The 21,740-nt window shown below is 39.3% G+C and overlaps 2 protein-coding genes across 2 annotated transcripts in view; one reads left to right on the forward strand and one right to left on the reverse strand.

The window, feature by feature from the left end:
- Nucleotides 1-5,723: 5,723 nt before the first annotated feature.
- LOC123502557 (checkpoint protein HUS1-like) lies at nt 5,724-13,226 on the forward strand. Its single transcript, XM_045251696.1, has 6 exons — nt 5,724-5,988; nt 8,404-8,610; nt 9,583-9,695; nt 10,124-10,406; nt 10,724-10,843; nt 10,998-13,226. Exons 1-6 carry the CDS (start codon nt 5,937-5,939, stop codon nt 11,084-11,086), a joined length of 864 nt encoding a protein of 287 aa, XP_045107631.1. The 5' UTR covers nt 5,724-5,936; the 3' UTR covers nt 11,087-13,226.
- The window catches only part of LOC123502608 (anoctamin-5-like), a 66,432-nt gene continuing 56,960 nt past the window's right edge, over nt 12,269-21,740 (reverse strand). Inside the window, exons 14-21 of the mRNA XM_045251772.1 lie at nt 21,188-21,331; nt 20,493-20,662; nt 19,686-19,819; nt 19,252-19,457; nt 17,738-17,843; nt 17,282-17,457; nt 16,726-16,815; nt 12,269-15,244 (exon numbers count right to left, since the gene is read on the reverse strand). Coding sequence (XP_045107707.1) covers nt 15,056-15,244; nt 16,726-16,815; nt 17,282-17,457; nt 17,738-17,843; nt 19,252-19,457; nt 19,686-19,819; nt 20,493-20,662; nt 21,188-21,331 — 1,215 coding nt within the window. The 3' untranslated portion in view covers nt 12,269-15,055. The remainder of the gene's footprint in view (nt 15,245-16,725; nt 16,816-17,281; nt 17,458-17,737; nt 17,844-19,251; nt 19,458-19,685; nt 19,820-20,492; nt 20,663-21,187; nt 21,332-21,740) is intronic.

A 21,740-nucleotide genomic window follows, 5' to 3' on the forward strand; every position in this document is an offset into this window, starting at 1 on the left:
AGTCATAAGTTGAATATCACGCTATTCTCCCCACTGTGTTACGTCTTTCCGCAGTGTTACGTGCCTAGATCTGCTCTCAGCCTCCCTTGAAATCACGAACGATGTTAAATTGTTAGTGCTATGCTTTGTCTGCTGTGTTTTGTCTTCTCTATCAGTCTTACGTCTTTACCTCTCCTCTCAACCTCCTTGCAAACCACGAGTGATATTAGATTTTAGCACTGTTACGTCTTCCCTCAATCTTATGTGCCTAGATCTGCTCTCAGCCCCCTAGACGCTACGAGTGATGTTCAATTGTTAGCACTGTGTTACGTCTTCCCTTGATTTTAAAGTCCTTACTTGGTCTCCACCTTCTTTCAAACCACCAGTGATGCTAATCTCTTCAGTACCATGACACGTTTTCATATTTATTCTGCTTACTATTCGGCGATTTCATACAGCTTCAGAAACTTATGTTGGGTTTAAAATAGTAAAGACTTTGACCATTAATCTTCTGACCTCCATATACCCTTCCTAATGTAAATAAAATCGTCTAATCACACCCAAAAAATCATGATAAAAGTGCGTTCCAGTATTGAAGGGGTTAAATTGTTAGCAGAGGTGGTCAGTCTGGTTCTCTCGTGTTTTACTCTCCCGCTTAATGACGCAGCGCCCTTGAAAACCATGATTATTCCTACCATAACCTGTTTTTATTGGTCTGTCACTCTAACCCTGAAAGTTTCCTGGAATGTTTTAACAATTTCCATTAAATGTTGTTATCGCATTTTTTTCCTGATTGTAGTGATAGTGTAAAAATTTTGTGTGGGTGTTATTAGGGTTTTGAAGAGTGTGGGTTTTCAGGAGTGTGGGTTTTCAAGAGTGTGGGTTTTCAAGGGTGGGTTTTCAAGAGTGCTTTGTGAGGATGTTATTATGGTTTTCAAGAGTGTGGGTTTTCAAGAGTGCTTTGGTGATAAAACTGATAGATAAACAGAGATAGGGTCTAGTGAATTTGTTAGAGTTTTCAAAAGTGTATTTTTTTCATGATTACATTGATGATTAAATTGACTCGAGAAACAGTTAAGGTCTTCAAAGATGTTTTCATGATTATATTCCTTTTTCGCCCCTGTTCTTTTCGTTTTATTTGTTTTCTCTTTTTTTCTCTCTCCTTTCGTATCTAATTGTTTTAGTTGCTCTCTACTCTAGTCTAGGAGAAACAATTATGGTTTTTAAAGATTTTCATGACTTTGGTGATAAGAAAAATAATAAAAAAGATAAAGATTTGTAATGGAAGTTGCTGAGTGATATTCATGGTCGTTTTAAGTGAAAATTATTGAGTGTTTTCAAGGATGCTTTTAAGACTAATGGTAAGAAGACTGGAGTGGAAGTCGTTGAGATTATTTGAGCATGTTTTTATGATTTTATTAATACTGTAACAAGAAAATCAACCTCACAGACAGGAACACCACCACCACCAACACCAACACCAACACCAACAACAACAACAACAACAACAACAACAACAACCATTGAAACCCACCCAATCATCTCAGCGGCTGGTGAAATAGTCGTGGTGAGAGAAGCATTAAGCGTTTACCAACACAGCCGCTGGGACGAGGCGTGGGTGGGACACTGATAAAGGTTTCCGATAAGGTTGAGTGACAGGTGAACCTCCCTCACCTTCCCGACACCCACCACTCTTCTTTTCCCCTCTGTTTTCCAATTATCTCCTACTTTCCCCTCTATTCCTTTTCTAGTCTGTTTTCATCTTTTTTTCTCTTTTTCTAATGTTTTCTTGTTTATTTTCATTCATCTTATTTTTCCTTATTTTCTTTCTTATTTTTCTTCCCTTTATTTTCCAGTTATGTCATATTTTCCCCTCTATTCCTTTCCTAATCTGTTTTTATCTTCTTTTCTTTTCTAATGTTTTCTCAATTATTTTCATTTGTCTTTTTATCTTTCCATTATTTTTCTCTCCTCTATTTTCCAGCCGTCATATTTTCCTCTCTATTTCTTTTCTATTCCTCTTTCTTTTTGCCTTTTTCTTTTCTTTTCTTAATGTTTTCTTTATTTTTTTCACTCGTGTCTTTTCTTTTTCATTCTTCTTCTTCGCTCTCTGTTTTTCAATTATCTCATTATTTTTCCCTCTATCTCTTTCCTAGTCTCCGTTTTTTTTTTTTTTTTACTTTTTTTATGCCTTCGATTTTTTTTTTTTTTTTTTTACGTGAGTCTTTTCGTTTTCCATTCTTCTTCTTTCCTCTGTTTTTCAATTTTCTTCTACTTTTCCCTCTATTCCTTTTAAAGTCCTCATTTTTCCTTTTTTTCATTAATGTCTTCTTAAATTATTTTCACTCGTCTTTTTTCTTTCCATTATTTTCGTCCCCTTTGTTTTCCATTTATCTCCTGTTTTCCCCTCTATTCATTTTCTAGTCCCAGTTATTTTTTCTTTTCATTTTCTTTTCTTCATGTCCTCTTGATTTTTTTTTCACTCTTCTTCTTCTCTTCTCTATTTTCCAGATATCTCCTAATTTTTCCTCCATCCCTTTTCTGTTTTCCATTTTTTTTCTCTTTTTTCTTCTTTTATTGATATCTTTTCGATTATTGTCACTTGCCTTTTTCTCTTTCCGTTTTTCTTCTCCGCTTTAGTTTTCATTTATTCCCTACTATTCCTTCTATTCCTTTTCTAGTCCCTGCTTTTATTTTCTTTTTTTCTTTTCCTAATGTTTTCTTGATTTTTTCCTCTCGTCTCTTTTCTTTTTCCTTTTTTCTTCTCCTATACTGTGTTTTTTCTCCTCTTTTTTTTATTACCCTATGTTTTTTTTTCCTCTATTCCTTTCCTATGTCTACGTTTCTTTTTTTTTATTTTGGTTCTCTCGCAATCCTCCTCTCATGTCTATTTCTTTTTCCTTCTTCCTCCTCTTATCTTTTGCTTTTTTTCCCTTTTTTCAATTTTCTTTTCTTCTCTCCCTCTCCTGTCCCTCCGTATTTCTTTCCTCTTTTTCCATCTTTCTCTCTTTATTTTCCTCCAATGGCTCGTTCTTTTCACTCCTTTTTTTTATATATCTCTTGTTTTTCTCCTCTATTTTCCAATTATTTCCTGCTTTCTCTCCTCTATTCCACTCCAGTTCCGTTTTCTTTTTCTTTTTTTCCTCTTTCTCTGTTCTCCTCTCGTGTCTTGTTTCTCTTTTTATTCTCTTATCGCCTATTCGTCTATTCTTTCCCATCTTTTCTCCTACATTTTCCGTTTTCTTTCCATCTTTTCTTCACCCATCTATCGTTTTCTTTCCTCCTCTACTCATGCCATTTTTCGATCGTGTCCTTTTTTCTTTCGTAAGTAGTAGTAGTAGTTGTTGTTGTTGTTGTTGCTGTTGTTGTTAACGTATCTACACCAATATATACTTCATGACTGTAGGAAATACTTCACTACTACCACCACCACCTCCACCACCTACACGGCAGCTGCAGCCTCTATAGATAAGATAAGGGGAGCTAACAGGATACGGAGGAGACACAAGATAATCCACCTCTTATCATCTCCTCAGTGAACGGAGAGGCAATAGCGCGAGTCGTGTTCAAGATATTTAGGTTAGGTTAGGTCAAGTTAGGGAAGATTAGGTTGTCAGGTAAAGAAATAATTAGTATGTGAAGGTGTTATTTTTATCGGTATATCTATATGCTTATCTATCTGTCTATCTATCTACTTATCCATCTGTCTATCTACCTATCTATGTATCTATCTATATCTATCTATCTGTCTATCTATCTATCTATTTATCTATCTTCCCATCTATCATTTTACATATCACTATCTTTATCTAGTTATTTATCTATTTATCTCTATCTATCTTCATAGTTTTTTTTTCCCCATTGATGATTATGAATCGTTGGCAAAATATCATTAAAATCACGAAAAAAGCAACCTTGAAAACCCACAACAACGCTCATTAGATCTCGTATAACTATTACTAAAATCATAAAAACCTCCTTGAAAACTCCCATAACCTCCACTGGACCCTGATAAACTCCCACCAAAATCATAAGAACACCCTTGTAAACCCCCAACAACTTGCGCTGGTAAATCATGCATAGATATTACTAAAATCATTAAAAAATATATATCATTGAAAACTCCCTTAACCTCTAATGGAACCTACTAAACTCCCAGTGAAATTATAGGAACACCTTTGAAACACCGCCCCCTCTGCAATAATTTCCACTAGAGCCTATTAAACACCCATTGGAATGATAAAAGAAACACCCTTGAAAAAACAATTAACAGCTTCCACTATAGATTACGTCCCCACCTTACTAGTATCATGAAAACACTCTTGAAAACCCCAAAATACTTCCACTAAATCCTGGTAACTCCTTCAATACCATGACGCGTTTCCATATTCATTCTGGTTACTATTTGGTGATTTTATACAGCTTCAGAAACTTATGTGTGGGATTAAAATAGTGAAGACTCTGGCCATTAATCTTCTGACCTCCATAGACCCTTCCTAATGTCAATAAAATCGTCTAATCACACACAAAACTCATGATAAAATGCGTTCCACTACTGAAAGGGTTACACGATCAATACAAAAACACCCTTTAGGAAACAATAACCTGCACTAGAACCTGTAAGAAATAAGTGAAACAGCAGGCGGAAATGTTTTGAGAACCCACTGCACTCAAGCGTGGAAAAGGAGACGTCAGGGGGAAATAATTTGAAGAGACACTGGCATGCGAGGGAAAGATTAGAGCTGTAGCCTGTGGTGGGATGTGGTGTTGCCTGTTGTTGATCTTCTCTTCATTTTTACTGCTTATTTTCTGACAGGAAATGCTGATATGCAAAGTTGATTTATGGGGAACCTAGAGAATGAGTATTGTGATAAAAGTAGGAACCAAAAGTGATATGAAAAAAGGTTAGAAGAACAGAAAAGAGAAAAATAGATACAAATGAAGACTAAAATGTAGAAAGGAAAGTTAACTATAAAGAAAATTCAAAAGATGTGTGTGAGTGTGTGTGTGTATTCATAGTCGCCTGCTGGTCACCCAGCCAGTCTTCCCCATTATGGAGCGAGCTCAGAATTCATAGATTGATCTTCGGGTTGGACTGAATCCACACCACACTCCACACACCGGGAAAGCGAGGCCACAACCCTTCGAATTACTTGTGCCGAGCGTGCTAACCTTTCTATGCGATGTGTGTGTGTGTGTGTGTGTGTGTGTTTCACTGTTTGATCTGCTGCAGTCTCTGACGAGACAGCCAGACGTTACCCTACGGAACGAGCTCAGAGCTCATTATTTCCGATCTTCGGATAGGCCTGAGACCAGGCACACACCACACACCGAGACAACAAGGTCACAACTCCTCGATTTACATCCCGTACCTACTCACTGCTAGGTGAACAGGGGCTACACGTGAAAGGAGACACACCCAAATATCTCCACCCGGCCGGGGAATCGAACCCCGGTCCTCTGGCTTGTGAAGCCAGCGCTCTAACCACTGAGCTACCGGGCGTGTGTGTGTGTGTGTGTGTGTGATTTAAAAAAAATGCAAAATTAAACAGAGGAAAATAAAAGATATAAGAAAAATAAACTGAAGATTATATAACAAAAAAAAATGGATGTAAGATATAAAGAAAAGAATCCAAGAAATAGACGTAGCAAAAGGCACAGGTAAATTAAGATATAAAAAGAAAATAGGTGCAAATGAAAGGAAATATGAGGAGTATAATAGATATAAACCACTAACAACTAAATATTCAAGCTGGAGATCAAGACAATCACATGGCGGCGGATGGCGGTGTGTTCAGTGACAGCTGCACCAAACACTCCCGCAACAGCAATACGTAAGACCTTGGAATTCCGCTGAACTAAAGAGACACGATAGGAAACAGGACCAAGAGCAGGAGAAGGGACAGCAGAGGTCAGGTCACACTGTCTCCTCCATTTCTCTCCGTGACGAGGCCAACATGAAGTTCTCAGGCACCATGATAGAACTTGGCTGCATCAGACAGTTTGCACGTAAGTCTCTGTGTGTGTGTGTGTGTGTTGCTATAGTGTGTGTACTTTGAAGTCTCTCCTGGGTCTCAGTCTGAATGGTGTCCCGGGAATGCGTGGTTGTCAGATCTTGAAGCAAACCATGAGCTGTCCTTGTAATAAGTGTATGGATCAACAGATAACAAGTATTATTCACATCAAATCAATGACGTTATCAATGAGCTACAATATGTTCTAAACCCAGGAGCCATTTTTAGAGTAGACAGACTAAAGTGTTAATTGTTTATTTGGTCCCACTTCTGCCAAATCGCTTTACAGAACCCACTTTTAAATTCATTCACTTTTTAATATTGATCACACTTTGTATGCCATGTTGGTCGCCAATATTTCCGTGACATAACAGTCAGAACACAGGAGAGTTTTTAGGGTGTTATTGCAGTGTTACACCATAATCAACATGGCTTTTCTTATCCTTCTCATCTTATAGAGCTTCTCATTCTGAGTGAATTAAACCCATACATAGGTGTTGCAAATTGTTTATAACGTTGACAACAATTTTTAAAGACTTACTATGTTTGGGGGGAAATGAGGTAACACACAGCAACACCTGTGTGTTTGATGGACTGACAGGCACTGAGGGATGCTGTTAAGTGTGTTCGTTGGTGTGTGCGTATTGTCACATTATTAGCACATGCATGAAATCAATCACGATGATTGGTTCTTTTGTTTGACCATGCAGCCACTGACCAATAGAAATAATATATAATAGATCTAGCCAATCAGAGTAGTTTGGGAAGAGAAGTGAATCAGTTTATGGAAGAAGTCTGAACAGGCAAGGTGTCACCGTGATTATTTGCATTGTATTGCCAGATTTTATGAAAAGAAATAAGGTAATGACTTCATGTTGATTTCTTGGCGTTGCTAGTCAGGTTAGGCTAATTTGCTTTGGTTAGATTAGATTGTGTTAATTTGTTCTGAGGAAGACGTATCAGCAGTGTGTGCCGCCACAACTGGGTTATGTTAGCTAGGTTAGGTTAGATTAAAGTTAGCATTAGGTTAGTTTTGGTTAAATAGATAAGTTTCAATAGTTTGGTATAGGTGGTAGTGGTGGCAAGTACTCCACAGCAGTAACAGTTAAAATTTTGGACTGTTACCTTATGTGGTACTTTGTGATAACAAAGCCATTTTCTTTTGGTACATTTCATTGTTTTGTATTAATCTTTTTTTTACATTTTCATTGCAATACAGTTCTTTCTGAGGGGGAGAGAGGGAATATATAAAAAGTACTGATTTGTAACAGAAACAATGTGCATATTCATTCAAAGCAGGTCAAAAACTACCAGAAAAAAGTAGTTTCATCCTGAAATGAAAGGATAGTGTAAGACTGGAAATTATTGTTTTTAGTTTTTTCATGAATGTAGAGAGCTCCTCAGTTTGTGTGATATCAAGAGGGAGTTTATTGTACAGTCTTGTTACGGCAGAACAGAAAGCACACAATCTAACATTTGAGGAGTGCCATGAGTCATGAAGCGTGATTCCGGACATGGCTCAAAAATTATTAATGCCTTCACCACCGGGCTGCATCACATGTGATAATTCTTTCAAATGTGGTGTACTACTTGTGATCAAAGCTTGATGCATCAAGACTCATATTTGGAATATAATCCTGGCTTTTTATTTGCAACCAGTGGAGCTCCATCAAGACAGGAGTGATTCTGTCTCGTGGTGGAATTCCTTTGATTAATCTCACTGCTTTATTTAAAACCATCTCTAATTTTCTTAATTGGAGCTCTAGCAGGTTATAGTTGATTAAATTGCAATAATCCACTCTTGATATAATATTGTTAATCACCAATTTCTCGATAGAATCTTTATCCAGGTATTTCTTGATAAAAGCAATATTTCTGAGGTGATATCCAGCAATCTTCACAACATTATGTATCTGACATTTAATTATCAAAGTGGAGTCCAGCAACACTCCCAAGTCACAAATATTTTCAACAATATGAATTTCACTGCCACTTGTGATAACATCCCAAAAATCCCTTAGATTGTCTTTCTTTCCTACAAGCATGAATTCAGACTTATTGTCATTTAATTTCAATTGCTTATAATGCATCCAATTCTTAATTGAATTTATAACATTGTTTATGTACGCACTTATATTTGGAATTTCAGTGATGGAAAAGTGGAACTGGATGTCATCAGCAAATAATTTAAATCTAACACTCTGTTATTATAATACCCTGGATAAACCAATTGTGTATTTACAGACTGAAATAGGTCCCAGCACACTTCTTTGTGGAACTCCTGTTGTCAGAGTTCATGTGTGTTGAAAAAAATTTCAAATTTGCTCACAATAACTTTGTTCAGTGATCCTACAGTCCAACACCTTGCGGCACACACCATGGTCACCCCTCACACTCCACTCCCCTACAGACATCATTGGGTCGCTTGCTCGCCTGGCCAAACTGTGTGTCCTGCGCATCACCCGCACACACCTCTACTTCATCATCAATGAGCCAGGCACAGTGCACCGTGCACCGGGCCTCTGGGCAGAGCTGGACCAGGGCCACTACTTCAGTGCTGTCACCATGAGCGGTGTCTCCGAGGAACACAATGAGATATTCCTGGAGTTTGAGCCAGGTAGGAAGACTGTTCGTAATGAGTGAGTTGAGGATTTATTTTCTGTAGATTGTCTTCATGTTCAAGCATTGTGGAAGAGACTCTTCATTACTTCTTTGTGTTGATTGTTTATTTTAATGTCTGTTTATTTATACCAGGGGTTGCCAAACTTTTTAACTCAATGAAGTTTATTTTATTTTTATTTATTTATTTATTTTTTTTTTTACCCCCTATCTTTTAATTTGAGGAAAATCATTCCATTGGCAAAAACCATGTGCATTAGTAGTGTAATAGGGAACTGGCAATCCAATGGGCCTTTTTTTCTTTCCATTTTTTGTTACCCTTGGCCAGTTGCCCCTCCTGCATATAAAAAAAAAAATCAAAGTAGTTTTTTACATTAATGATGGCAGGCAAGGGAAAAAAACATTACAAAATAAAAATCACTATTTGCCAATCAATAATTGCTAATGGTTTGAATTTAAGAACTTGTATTTTATTTTCAATCTAATGGTACCTTCACTGTGCCTCCAATTATTCACTGCGTCCCCAGTTATTCATCGACCCCTTGGATGGTCCCATCAACCCCTGGAGGTCAATATTGGCCACTTTGAGAGCCACTGATTTATATTATCCTTGCCTTTGTATTTCAAATTGTCATGGGAATGTTAGCCTTGGTAGCATCAATTTCAATGTGTTCTCTGTGCCAAGGATTTACTCAGTATTCAGGAACATTTTATGTTAGAGCTTTATCAATAAAGTTAGCTACTACTTAACTCTATGTACTGCTAATTTTTATTTGCGAGAGGGGAAAATAGAAAGAGGCAGAAAGTTAGAGCTTGTTTAGAGCCATTTATTGCACACATTGATATAAAAAGTGCATTGAACTGTCATCATGTAACCGTGTAAGCTGCACTGGATAACTTCCATCACCATAGCTTGGATGGTACTCCTTTGCACACCTGTGGGACTAACATGGCTACATTCACTTTGCAGACAAGCTATCAGGGACTCTGAGTGTCTTCAAGTCCAATAACATTGCTGTGCGGAACCTGAAGATCAAGCTGGCCAAGAAGCTGGCGCCATGCCTCACCCTGGAGATGCAGATGGTAAGTGGTGTGCTGCTCTGTCCCTCACACTGCTGCCAAGGTGCCCCTCGCCTGTATGTCACAGTGTACAGTGAAAACTACAAATACCTGGGGATGTGATAGGTGGAAGCATTTGTCAGATACTGATTTGTGTATGAAACATTTTGGGTAATTTGATGTGATTTTTTGTAGCCAACTGTACACTGGACTACATGTGTCAACCAAGCACTGACCTGGCTTTTGTTATATGATAAGGTCTGACTAAACCAAATACTGTCTGCTAAAGAAATGGCTATGATACAGTAGAACACACTAAATAATGCTGAAGAGATTTAATAAAACCTAATATTATTATAACACATCTAGTGCATTAATATTTTCTCATCTACCATCACACAAGATTCACCTTCTTCCCTCACACTCACATTGGCCTTGCCTTTGCCATGCAGCCGTCCTTCTCAGAGCACGCCAGGACAGTGGTGCATGATGTACCAGTCCTGCCCCTCCCCCGCCGCCAATGGCACCTCTACCAGGAACCTGAGATGCCACACTTCTCCGCCTCTGTCTACTTACCACCACTGAAGAAGCTGAGGCACGTGGTGGAGCGCATGAAGAGCCTGTCGTCCAGCCTCACCCTCGCCGCCAACCGCCAGGGCACTCTGGTCCTCTCTGTCACCTCAGATGCAGCCAATGTTTCCACCTACTTCAGGAACCTCAACATGCCCACTTGGGGTGAGGCAGGAGAGAGAGAGAGAGAGAGATTGATTGATTGATTGATTGATTTTGTATGTGTTTACCTAGATGTAGTACTAAAGATCTGAAGTACATTCAAGTGGTCCTGTCTTTATTGGTATGTTTATTGTTTTTTTGCCTTCAGTTGATGTACAGTGCTCGTCAGTTCCACTTTTATGATATATTCCAAGTATCTGTGTGTTTTTCCTTCCCCATGACTTATATACTTAATCCTCCACAATTGCTACTCCTATTACACACATGTACACACCTATCTTATTTCCCCACACCCTTGTAACACAGTCTGCCTCACCCAGACATGGAAGGTGCTGCCAGCCAGGTGGACAAAGAACAGCTGCACTCAGCTACAGTGGAGATTAAGAAGCTCATTTCTTTCCTGGCTGGGGAGCAGATTGGCCCATCTAAAGTCATATGCAGTAAGTACAGGACATGATTAGTTATAAGGAAGAACACTAGAGTAGATAGTTAAGGTGAATGTGGAAGACTACTCTATTTCTAGCTGTACCTGAGGCTATTAAGTGAAGATGCACCTCACCATTCATTCCCTCTCTATCTTTCTCTCTCCTGCAGATATAGTAGATGACCGCATGATCCACCTGTTCCTACTCCATGATGATGTGATCCTCCAATATTTCCTGCCAGCCACAAGAAGCTCGTAGCCATCCATATTCACCTTCAGCCTCCACTCATCATCAGGTTCTGCTCATGCCCTCTCATTCTAGCTGTCCCATCCTCTGCCACCATTCTCTCTCATCTTTCTTACTTCTTGCTGCTCCTGTCCTATCTGCCACAGATCTACAGGCTCCTCTCCTCTCATCCTCTCCTTTCACTGTTCTTTCTCTTCTTTATCACCAATCTGCATCATTTCCTACTGGTGCCTCTGTATCTGCTACCTTGACTTTTATCCTTCATCAACCTTCACTGTGTCACCCACATTACCCATAAAACTTTGCCATTGTCATTTCCAGGTTCATATTTAGTGTTAAGAATTCATGTTTTGTGGAGTGTTATTTATCAAGCCACAATATTGTACTGTGATCAAAGAATGACAAGTTTATTTATAGCATTGTGAAAGGATTTGGTAGGATTCGGTAGGAGTGCTAGGGGAGGTTTTCATTAGGTTCTTTGTAAGGTGATGTCTCTCGTCGTGTCCCTTTTGAATGTTGAGTGTCCCTTTGTTATATAATTGTGGCAAGTCTGATATACAAGTCACTGGAGAAAATATGCAACTACTTACTATACTACTACTACCCATCTTTACAGACATATAATGCAATACAGTACTTCTCATCTCCATATAGACATATATAATGCAACACACACTCCCCACACCCACTGATTTTGCTGTCTTACACTACATTTTTACTGTCTCACTTACTTTCTCAACACTGTCGTTGTTTGTGTAAGAAACTGTGGCATGAGAAGGTAAGTGCTGACAGGAAAAATGTGGTGCAAGACAGCAATATCAATATGGGTGGGAGGGTGGGGTGGGTGCAGGTGTGTGTGTGTGTGGTGTATGTCATGCATGTATGTCAAAGAGTCCCTGGTATAAATCCAAAGTGGTTGTGTCTTCCCCATGTTCAGGAAATAGAAAGTCATTGTTTTTCCAAATTATACACCATTTATTATTGACTTGTGAAAATTACAAAATTGTCACAAAATCAGTTGTAGTTATTAATGAAAAATTGACCATGATGTGCTAGTAATTTCCGACTCATTCTTGCTACCCCGCAGAAAGTCGCAGTTTTCTGATGCACTTTCCGTGACTCACTTTCTTCACCTAAACTCGACATTCAAGATGAATTACCAAGTAGGATATTTGAGAAAATTAGACGTACAACTTAAAAGTATCATTCGTGTATTTCTCTTTTGGTTACATTCAAAAGGCTCACAACTGCATCAATCACCAATGCAAATATAACCATCATATATTTGGTGTAACAGAAGTATTAAAAGAAGAGTCTGCACTTTACTGTCCTCTGTTGGGTTGAGGATGGAATGGAGAGGTGATATTCTGGAGAAGCTGTGGTGAGTGACTGTGGTTTGTAAACATACTGTGGGGGGACATCCTGTGGGTCTGTGGGTTGAGAGAGAGAGAGAGAGAGAGAGAGAGAGAGAGAGAGAGAGAGAGAGGGGGGGGGGAATTCTTGAGGCTGTGTTGAGTGACTAGTTTGTAAACATAGTGTAGGGCAGCAGTAGGGAAAGACCTTGTGGGCTGGAGAGGAGGAGAGGATATATCCAAAGCAGGACTCAAAACATAACCACCAGCATGACCAAGGCAGGGGGTAAAAGCTGCAACCTTGCAACGGTTGCATTTCATAATAGGGAAAAGCATAATTGTTTCTAGGTTCAGCATTTCACAAGCCCTACCTCACTCAAGTACAATTCATGACTGATATTTTGATAAATGCAGAGGGTGATGTTTACTCAACAAGATGCAAGCCACAAATGCAGGATACTTTGTGGGGGCGCTTATTCTGGTAAATGAGTGGCCAAGTCGGGCAGAAAGGTGGACAAGTTTGGCTTAACTTATTTTCGAAAGTACAAAACCGGACAATTTTCAACAACAAAGTCCATCAAGACCAAATGGTATAAAAACCAAAGTCTGACTATATGTAAATAGCATCCCATTCACATTTCATCATCCAATACACTAGCTGGTGTACTCTTCCCACACACACACTAATCCATTCATTACATGTATTTCATATTCTTCATTACCTCAAGCCTAAGTCATACACCCTGCTTGCTGCAAAAAATGAGCTACTTCATAACACTAAATATATAATTACAATGTTTTATAAAGCTTGTAATATTCCTTGATTCTGAAAACTGACAAAAGTCTGTCATTGTGGTGTGGACCAAAAAAAAAAAAAAAAAAAAATCTCCCAGTAGTCAGACAATGATTTAGGCAGTCAAAACAATTTTCAAGACAATTATGGTATTGTGAAGTTTCTTGTGCATCAATGAAATCGGACTTTAGTTGTGGTGCTGAGGATTTCCCTGCCTCAGTGCATCACTTAAACACTGCAAGGAACTACGAGTACTGTGCTGCACATTGTTATTGTTGGTCAAGATATACTTCAGTGAAATGAGACACAGGCACTTCACCACACCTGGCTCAGCACAAACCATTCATTGGGCCTACTGGCTCAGGAACCAGGATGCACCTAGAAAGATCCTCACCTGTTCAACTTGTCATAAAAAAGCTAAAATACGCCCACCATAACGTTATTTTGCCATTGTCACTGTAACAGTCTAAAGCTCTAACTCTAAAATTAACATACAACAGTAGTGCCTGTTCTAGATTCCACTTGTCCTGTGCAATGCTTTCTCTGAGCATCTCAACTCAACACTGCACAGAATTCAAAGTAGTGTTCATTGAAGAACAGTTCAAGTGGCGAGACACAAAGCACTTAAAAGTACATCTTCTGAGAACATACTTTACAATCCAACAGCTCTCCATGGACGGAGTTATAGTGAATGGCACTTTATACAAACAAAGTGTTCCCTTTCCATTACCCTTAATTGAACACACAATAGACGGAATGACTAAGACATTTATAAAAATAAAAACAGAGAACAAAAGAACCCAAGGCTTCCAAAGCCTTGGTGGACACTTAGGTACACACGTATCACAGACAACTGGCGATGCATCACTGTAATGATAAATTAATAACTGAGACTAGGACAGTGGGAGTGAGGAGCCATTGAGGTGAAGAATGTCTGTTCTTGCCATGTGTATGGCTCAAATGGCATGCAAGTCTTTAGTTTCCGAGCTTAATTCTAATAAACAATTGGGTAAATAAACTACCTAGGAGTAACTATGTGCATCAGGACGACACTCAAGAACCTTCACAGTATTCTAGTAATTTGGAATTAACTCTCTTTTATGAAGGCAATAACCAAGATTTCCTTTTCTTGATTACCTTTCACCTGTCTCAGCGACAGCAAGACTAATTTTATGCCTCACTTTATCTTTGAATACAGAAAATGTTAATATGTAAGGAAAATTAATCTACAGAAAATAAGACAATCAACAAACACTCCACCTCACATTCCTCCACACACCACCTGCACTGTCACTCATCTCAGTACTTGGTGCATCGGGTGATGTTTCTTTACAACAACTTGAGCTAGAATAAAAATATGAAAGATTATGAGAAAGAGAGACTCCTGTAACTAGAAACACCAAGGGACAGCAGAGGTGAAAATATCAACACTACAGTCTGTTTAGGTCTCTTTACACTGGATGACCTCCGAGTTCTTTCACGTTGCAACCTCAAAATAACATCTTATCACTGACATGGAAAGTTCCTGTTTGACCAATGAGATCCAGTTATATGAAAGGGTGGAAACAACTGTCAATATCAAAAGGTAAAGAGGAAACCCACACAAAGTTAACCAGCATAAGACACCAGGAACAATGAGAAAACAATTGCCACATTAACTTAAACAGACTGTAGTGCTGTCAGAAAACCAAAGGTGAGAGGATTTCCTGATATCTTTAGTGTACTAGTGTCTGCTCCCACCTGCCTCAGCACATCCTAAGTGGAGGAAGAGGAGACAGAGTGAAAGGATTAACATCACCATAACATACAAAGCTACACTACAGAGGGAGGTGTGGCCTACGAGTGCATCTCCCTGGACTTATGCGTGGGCATGAGGGGGCTGGCGGCACGTGAGTTGCAGGTGGTACGCAGGCCCTCCCCAAGGTCCAGATTGAGGTGGTCCTCATCAGGCGTCAGCACCTGGCGCTCCTGCCTCTCCTGGCGGATCTTGCGCATCTCATTTTCAAAAAGCGTCTCTTTCTCCACCTAGGGGGGATGATAAGCATGAGTCACCTGGCCCACACTTGCACCTTTACATTGTATTTCTAAATGATACAAACACAAAACATTTCACACTGAAAGTACCAAATGTACTCTACCTCATCCTAGAGACTTAAGTACTTTCAAACTTAGATTCATACACTTCTCAAGACCAATAACCACATACCTTCTGATGCACAAAATATATACAGCTCTAAAAATGTTTATATAAAAATATACAATACTGAGTAGGAGTGTACTGCTGTACAGTTTGTAACAGTGCAATATTGTACATGGACTTGCCAAATTGATCAAGTCACTAAGAACTGCATTTTTCTATTTTCCTGTTTCATGCCTGTGTAATGAACTAAAACACACAAGGACTTAACAGTTCTCCACACAATAACTTACAATTTTATGGTCAGCTGTATATTATATACATCACCACTGCCCATAGAAATGCAGGAGATTCAGCACAAAGAGAACTGGTGGGAAGGGCGGCATTTATAGTAAATCAAAAGGTAGAATGTGTAAAAAAATACATGACATGCAGTTTTAATTTGACTCTTGGTCTTTGCAATAGACAAGTGACCCTCAAAAGAACCAAATTATTTAGAAAAGAAATTTGTGAGAAAAAATGTTGGTTGAGAACAATAGTTAAGAATAAACCTTTCCAAAAAAAATAAATGAACAGATTTCTATGATGAAAATTACATTCCGAGAGCAAAAAGAAAATATTTTTAAGGAGGCAAAAATGAGACTGTCTTCTGTCAGCATGGCTTCCGTTAGGCTTTGCTGGCCATCTGCTGAGGGGGTTGGCAAACTGCTCCCCATCCCTGTGTGTGGCTACAGGCAGGAGATGTGGCATGGAAAGGTATAGTTACCAATCACTGCGGGTATCTGTACCTGCAGGTTAGGGATGACACCTCTGCGACCATTCTGGGATTCTTGTTTAAACTATAAATTAAAAGATTTTGATAGAATGCTACTCTACAGAAAAATATATATGGAAAAAATATGGAGGACTGATGATGAAAATATGAAGCTGATGATAGGATTCAACAAAGAATTAAAAACAAAAAGCCTTTGGTAAAATTTGACTAAATACTATATGGAAAAAAGATATGATTGGTCTGTAAAACTGTAAAGAGGAAGTTTATTCAAGGAATGATCCAACTATGAGACTGTTAAGTCATTACAGCTACAAATCTATACCTGGTTACACCTCTATTTTAAAAACAATTTACAGGACTGCCTTAACACACAGGCATACACTTATGTAGGTGCACGCAAACCCATAGACACACATGTACATACAATGACCACTATTCACTCCTGAAAAAAAACAAATAGATAAATACTCAAGTGAACATATATAAAAATGTGTGTGTGTGCATGTGAGATATGTAGCATGTAATGTGTAATGAGTAAGTGGTGTAGTATGATGCATAGTGTGGCAACAAGTGTGAAATGCCATCATGACCCACCTTCTTCTCTCTCTTCATCTGGTTCCGCACCTCCACGGGGATGTCAGGAATAGCCATGGCCACAGCTCCCGTTAGCAGGAACACCACATGCTGCAACATACACCCTCCTTAACAAGTGCCACCAAGAACAAAGACAATATGTAAATCTCACAGTCCTTATCTTCACCATCGTGGCCTGAGATGAGTACAGTTGCTCAGGATGCCATGTCACATACCACCAAATACAACTTCCACTACACCTCATTGAAATTGAAAATAGAGGAAACATTTTGTAGTCCTTTACAGAAAATGCTCCACACAAGGCAAAAACATGATAGAAAATTAAACTATTTTATCACCATAATGAAAACACTCCATGGAAAACCCAAAAATAACCTGAAAAACTAAACTATTCTGTGACAATGGAGCTAAAACTCCACAGCAAATCAAAATATCATATGACAAACTAAATTATTCTACCACAACAAAGAGAAAAACATACCAAATAAAACCAAAATATTACAAAGCAAATTGAACTATTCAGTCACAGATACACAACCACAGTCACCTTCCTCACCTCAAAAATCAGGATGAAGGCGAGGCGAGCGGTGAACACGTGCCAAAATTGCTGGTTGATGTCATAAGGGTTCTCATCATCCGGGCCGTTGCGATAGGCTCGGTAGTGACACACGGCTGGCCATCCATCGCGTTTCTCTGGCCCCATATTCTCCTTGTACTCCGAGGTGTTGAAGACTGCAGGAGGTTAAGGAGGGTAAGGATGACTGACAGAATGAATGCAAAAGTAAGAATGATGGAGACTGAGAAGGGCAAGGGTATGATTGATGGAGATTAAGAAAGGCAATACAAAACTGATGGAAATAGAGGAGGGCAAGAATAAGATTGATGGATTGAAAACAACAAGATAAGACTGAAAATTTGAAAAGAGATGAGTAGTAATGATAGTGGTAGTAGGAGTAGTGCATCTTTCCTTAGATCTTCCATTTCAAACCTACACACACACACACACACACACCTGAGAGAGTGTTCTTGATGTAGCCCACCAAGTTGTGTTTCGGGGAGTAGCCATACATATACACCAGCCGAGGGATGAAGTCGCTGGTGTATGAGATAACCACCGCCTGCACACACACATTTAAATTAGATGCTTCATTGATTGCATAATTACCAAATAGAAATACAGTGGAGACTCAATACTCGAACTTGATTAGTTCCAATTGGCTGTTCAAGCATCAAAAAGTTTGACTATCGATACCTACAAATCAGGCAATTTGTTCTAATCTTAACAAAATCTTCAAGTTTATAAAAATATCAATGTAATATTTTTTATTATTTTGATCTGTACATATACCATAAGTGAAGACTGGTGATGGATAATATAGAAGAGGAGGGAAGAAGGGTGGGGAGGAGGAGGGAGGTCATCAGAGGAGGAATCACTATCCATGAAAAGTTTTGATGCGATTCCTGTGAACCCACAAGCAGAGGGCTGTGGCTCACAAATACTTGCACTCCCACTAGATTCCTTATTTTCACCACTAATAAGCCTCCTTGGTGCCATTATAACTTTCTAAATGAAAAACTACTGACAGATGGCAGAAGAAAGTTGTTTTCTCACAACTGCGGCAGGACTAGAGAGGCGCACCAGTATTTTGCTTCAGTATTACCAGTAATACTAGTATCAGAACAGGACACTTGCAATGGCAGGGAGGGAGAGGCCAGAGCTTTGTTTACAACCATGTGTGTGGCCGTTCGATTACCAGATATTTTCACCACTAATAAGCCTTTGGTGTTAATGTAAGTTTACGAGTATAAATGAAAAACTACAGACAACACAGAAAAATGTTATTCTGATAGCTGCGGCACCACAACAGGCTGAGGGGAGGACGTAGAGGCCAGGGGGCCTTTGTTTACAACCACATTCGACTATCAAGTATTTCTTCAAGTATTAAATTGAACTTTTGCGTTCAAGTATTGAAAAGTTTGACTATTAAGACATTCGAGTATTGAGTCTCCACTGCACGAAATTACATCCAAAAAATAAAAACATCCTTATTGATTACTGTGCAAAATTTCCGTTATATAGCTTGTAATCAAATTCAGGATAACAAATTAAACATGCTTAAAAACCTATTTGCATAAGGTTCTGTTATAAAGAGTTTGTTTTTTACAGCATGTATGTTTTGCTTTATTACATTATGCTCATGAAATATAAAGATGTTTTGTGAGCAAATTTTCCCATATTCATGCCTATATTTCTCAGCAATAACCTACTCCATTATTCAAATTTTGTTCATGACTAACATAGTAATATGTTATAAGGGGAAAAATAAACTAACAGCACAACTAACAGACTGTGTAGTGATCAGTTATGTCACCACACTCAAAACATCCAAAAAGTATAGCTACACAAGATATTTTGTAATCAGTTTTCACAGAATGCCTGTTCTATTCATAAATAATCAAGCAATGACTAAAAAAATAATGTTGTAGCATGACAACCAAAGCAAGGTGTGAGGGGTGAACACTAACATTGGTGAAGACGGAGAAGTAGGTGATGCCCTTCAGGATGCCGAACCAGATGCCGATGTCCTGGATCCGCTCCGCCCGAGGACGCCGACACTTACTCAAGTACTTGTAAGCATCGATTCGGATCTCCACAACGTTGTTGAGCAGTGCAAAAATTGGAGCGAGTGGGAATGCTGCCACAAAGATGGTGACAAACCCATACTGGATCACTGTCAGGAGGAAAACATGCATCAAACACAAGCACACACAAGAAACATACAGGGACATGCATAAATATAGCTTTCCCAAAAAAAAATGCAATAGATCAGTAACATCTAATATAAGAGGAAGTGATAAGTAAGCATTGTTCATAAGACAATTTGGATTTAAAAGACAAGACATTACAAGTTAAACTCAATCCAAACAAAAACTCATGAGTGAACAAACAGCCAGCTCACCCATCTCCAGGTACTCATTGAAGAGGGAGAGGCGTGTGTAAGGCTCCAGGTCATAGTCTTGCTCCCAGCGTGTGTAAGCCTCACTCAGCTGGTTGCTGTGGCCACGCCGCTTGTTCCACCACACCTTCATGATGCTGCACCAAATACACACACACATAAGAAGGGCATACAGACTCATCAATGTTCATGATCTTAAGACCTTTTCATCTTCTCAATGGGTTAAGATATGATTAGTTAGACTCTCAGCATTTTCCCTTAAATGATGCAAAATCCTTGTTAAACTACCACTAGAATCAAGAAACACACTTGAATGCCCCAATGACTTCCATTGAGCCTGGTATAAGGAGATGAGACATGGCACCTACATATTTGAGAATAGAACAATGATAATAAAAACAATGAGAACCTTTGAAAACTGTTCTTATAGCTATGCAGATGAATAGATTGCAATTGAAGTCAATGGATGACAGCTCAGTTGAAATCATCTCAGCCACCATACTCTTTCTGACTGATGTCTTTATTTCTTTTCTCAGGCAGTTCATGTTATAGTTATGTTCATTCTTCACAGGTCTTCCCTTTACACACAGTCTCCAGGCCTTTTTGTTACCCATCCACTGCTCCCGTACCAATTATAACTAAGTATTGCTACTACTAAAACTTATACAAAAGCCACCATCACCACTTCACACACTGTCTCTGGATCTTTTGTCACTATCCATTGCTCTGCTGCCAATTATCACTACAGTTACTCATAATACTTCTACAGCAACTACCACCACCACCACTTCAAAGGCTTTTCACACTCACGGGATGAATATTTCTATCACATTGTTGAAGACTTGCTTGCCAATCATGATAATGGCCAGCTGTACGAAGAGCTCAAAGAGGCAGCCAGCCGGATCACACATGTCATAGCGCAACTGCATCAACACATTGGACCGTGCCTCTTCATCCCCAGGGTGGTAGAAGAAACGGCCCTGGATATTGGTAGGGTAGGGTAGGGTAGGGTAGGGTAGGGTAGGGTAGGTTAGGTTAGGTTAGGTTAGGTTAGGTGAGTTATGCTACCTTACATTAGGTTTGCCTACATTATACATTAGGTTAAGTTCAGTCAAAATGGATTATATCACACAGAGCTAAAGCCAGTTCCTCTCTAATGCTCACACACACACACACACACACACACACACACACACACACACACAGGCAAATGGGCAAGCCTCTTAATGTGTAGCCCTGTTCACCTAGCAGTAAATAGGTACAGGATATAACTCGAAGGGTTGTGGCCTCACTTTCCCGGTGTGTGGAATGTGTGTTGTGGTCTCAGTCCTAACCGAAGATCAGTCCATGAGCTCTGAGCTCGCTCCATAATGGGGAAGATTGGCTGGATGACCAGCTGGCGACCGTGGTGAATTATACACACACACACACACACACACACACACACACACACACACACACACACACACACACACACACACACACACACACTGCACATGCCTTACCTTGAAGAAAGCAATGTAGATGAGGGAGGAATAATAGTTGACGAACTGGAAGAGGAACATCTTGAGCGTGAAGGAATCCTCATACTCCGTCTCCGTCCTGGGCACTTCCAGGTTGGTCAGCCACACCACTATCTTTTCGTAGAACTGAACACACAGACACAAGATAACACGTGAATGAAGTGACTTGACATGGAAGTGATGAGACAGTTTTCCTTGGAGTAATGTGTAAGGACAACTCTGAGGCAAATATGTCACATGGATGATAGTTTGGAAGCAAAGTGAAGAGACGAGACCAAGAGATGAATGTAGGAATAGCAGAAGGAAACAGAACACAGAGGACAGGAAAAGGTGAGAGAGGTGATCCATTGTGACTTTTCTATGCCCTGAAATGTTCTCAACCACATAATAACCAAACTATATTAAAATTCCTGTCAGGCAGCTCGTCACTAGACTAACCTATTCTTGCATGCAGATATTCAAAGTGCGTTTGATCCTTTCACTTCAAGAGAATCTTAAGTCCTCTACAACTTGAGACAAATATTCATACTAGTCC

The sequence above is a fragment of the Portunus trituberculatus genome, chromosome 12 (genome assembly GCF_017591435.1).
Source record: "Portunus trituberculatus isolate SZX2019 chromosome 12, ASM1759143v1, whole genome shotgun sequence".
NCBI lineage: Eukaryota > Metazoa > Arthropoda > Malacostraca > Decapoda > Portunidae > Portunus > Portunus trituberculatus.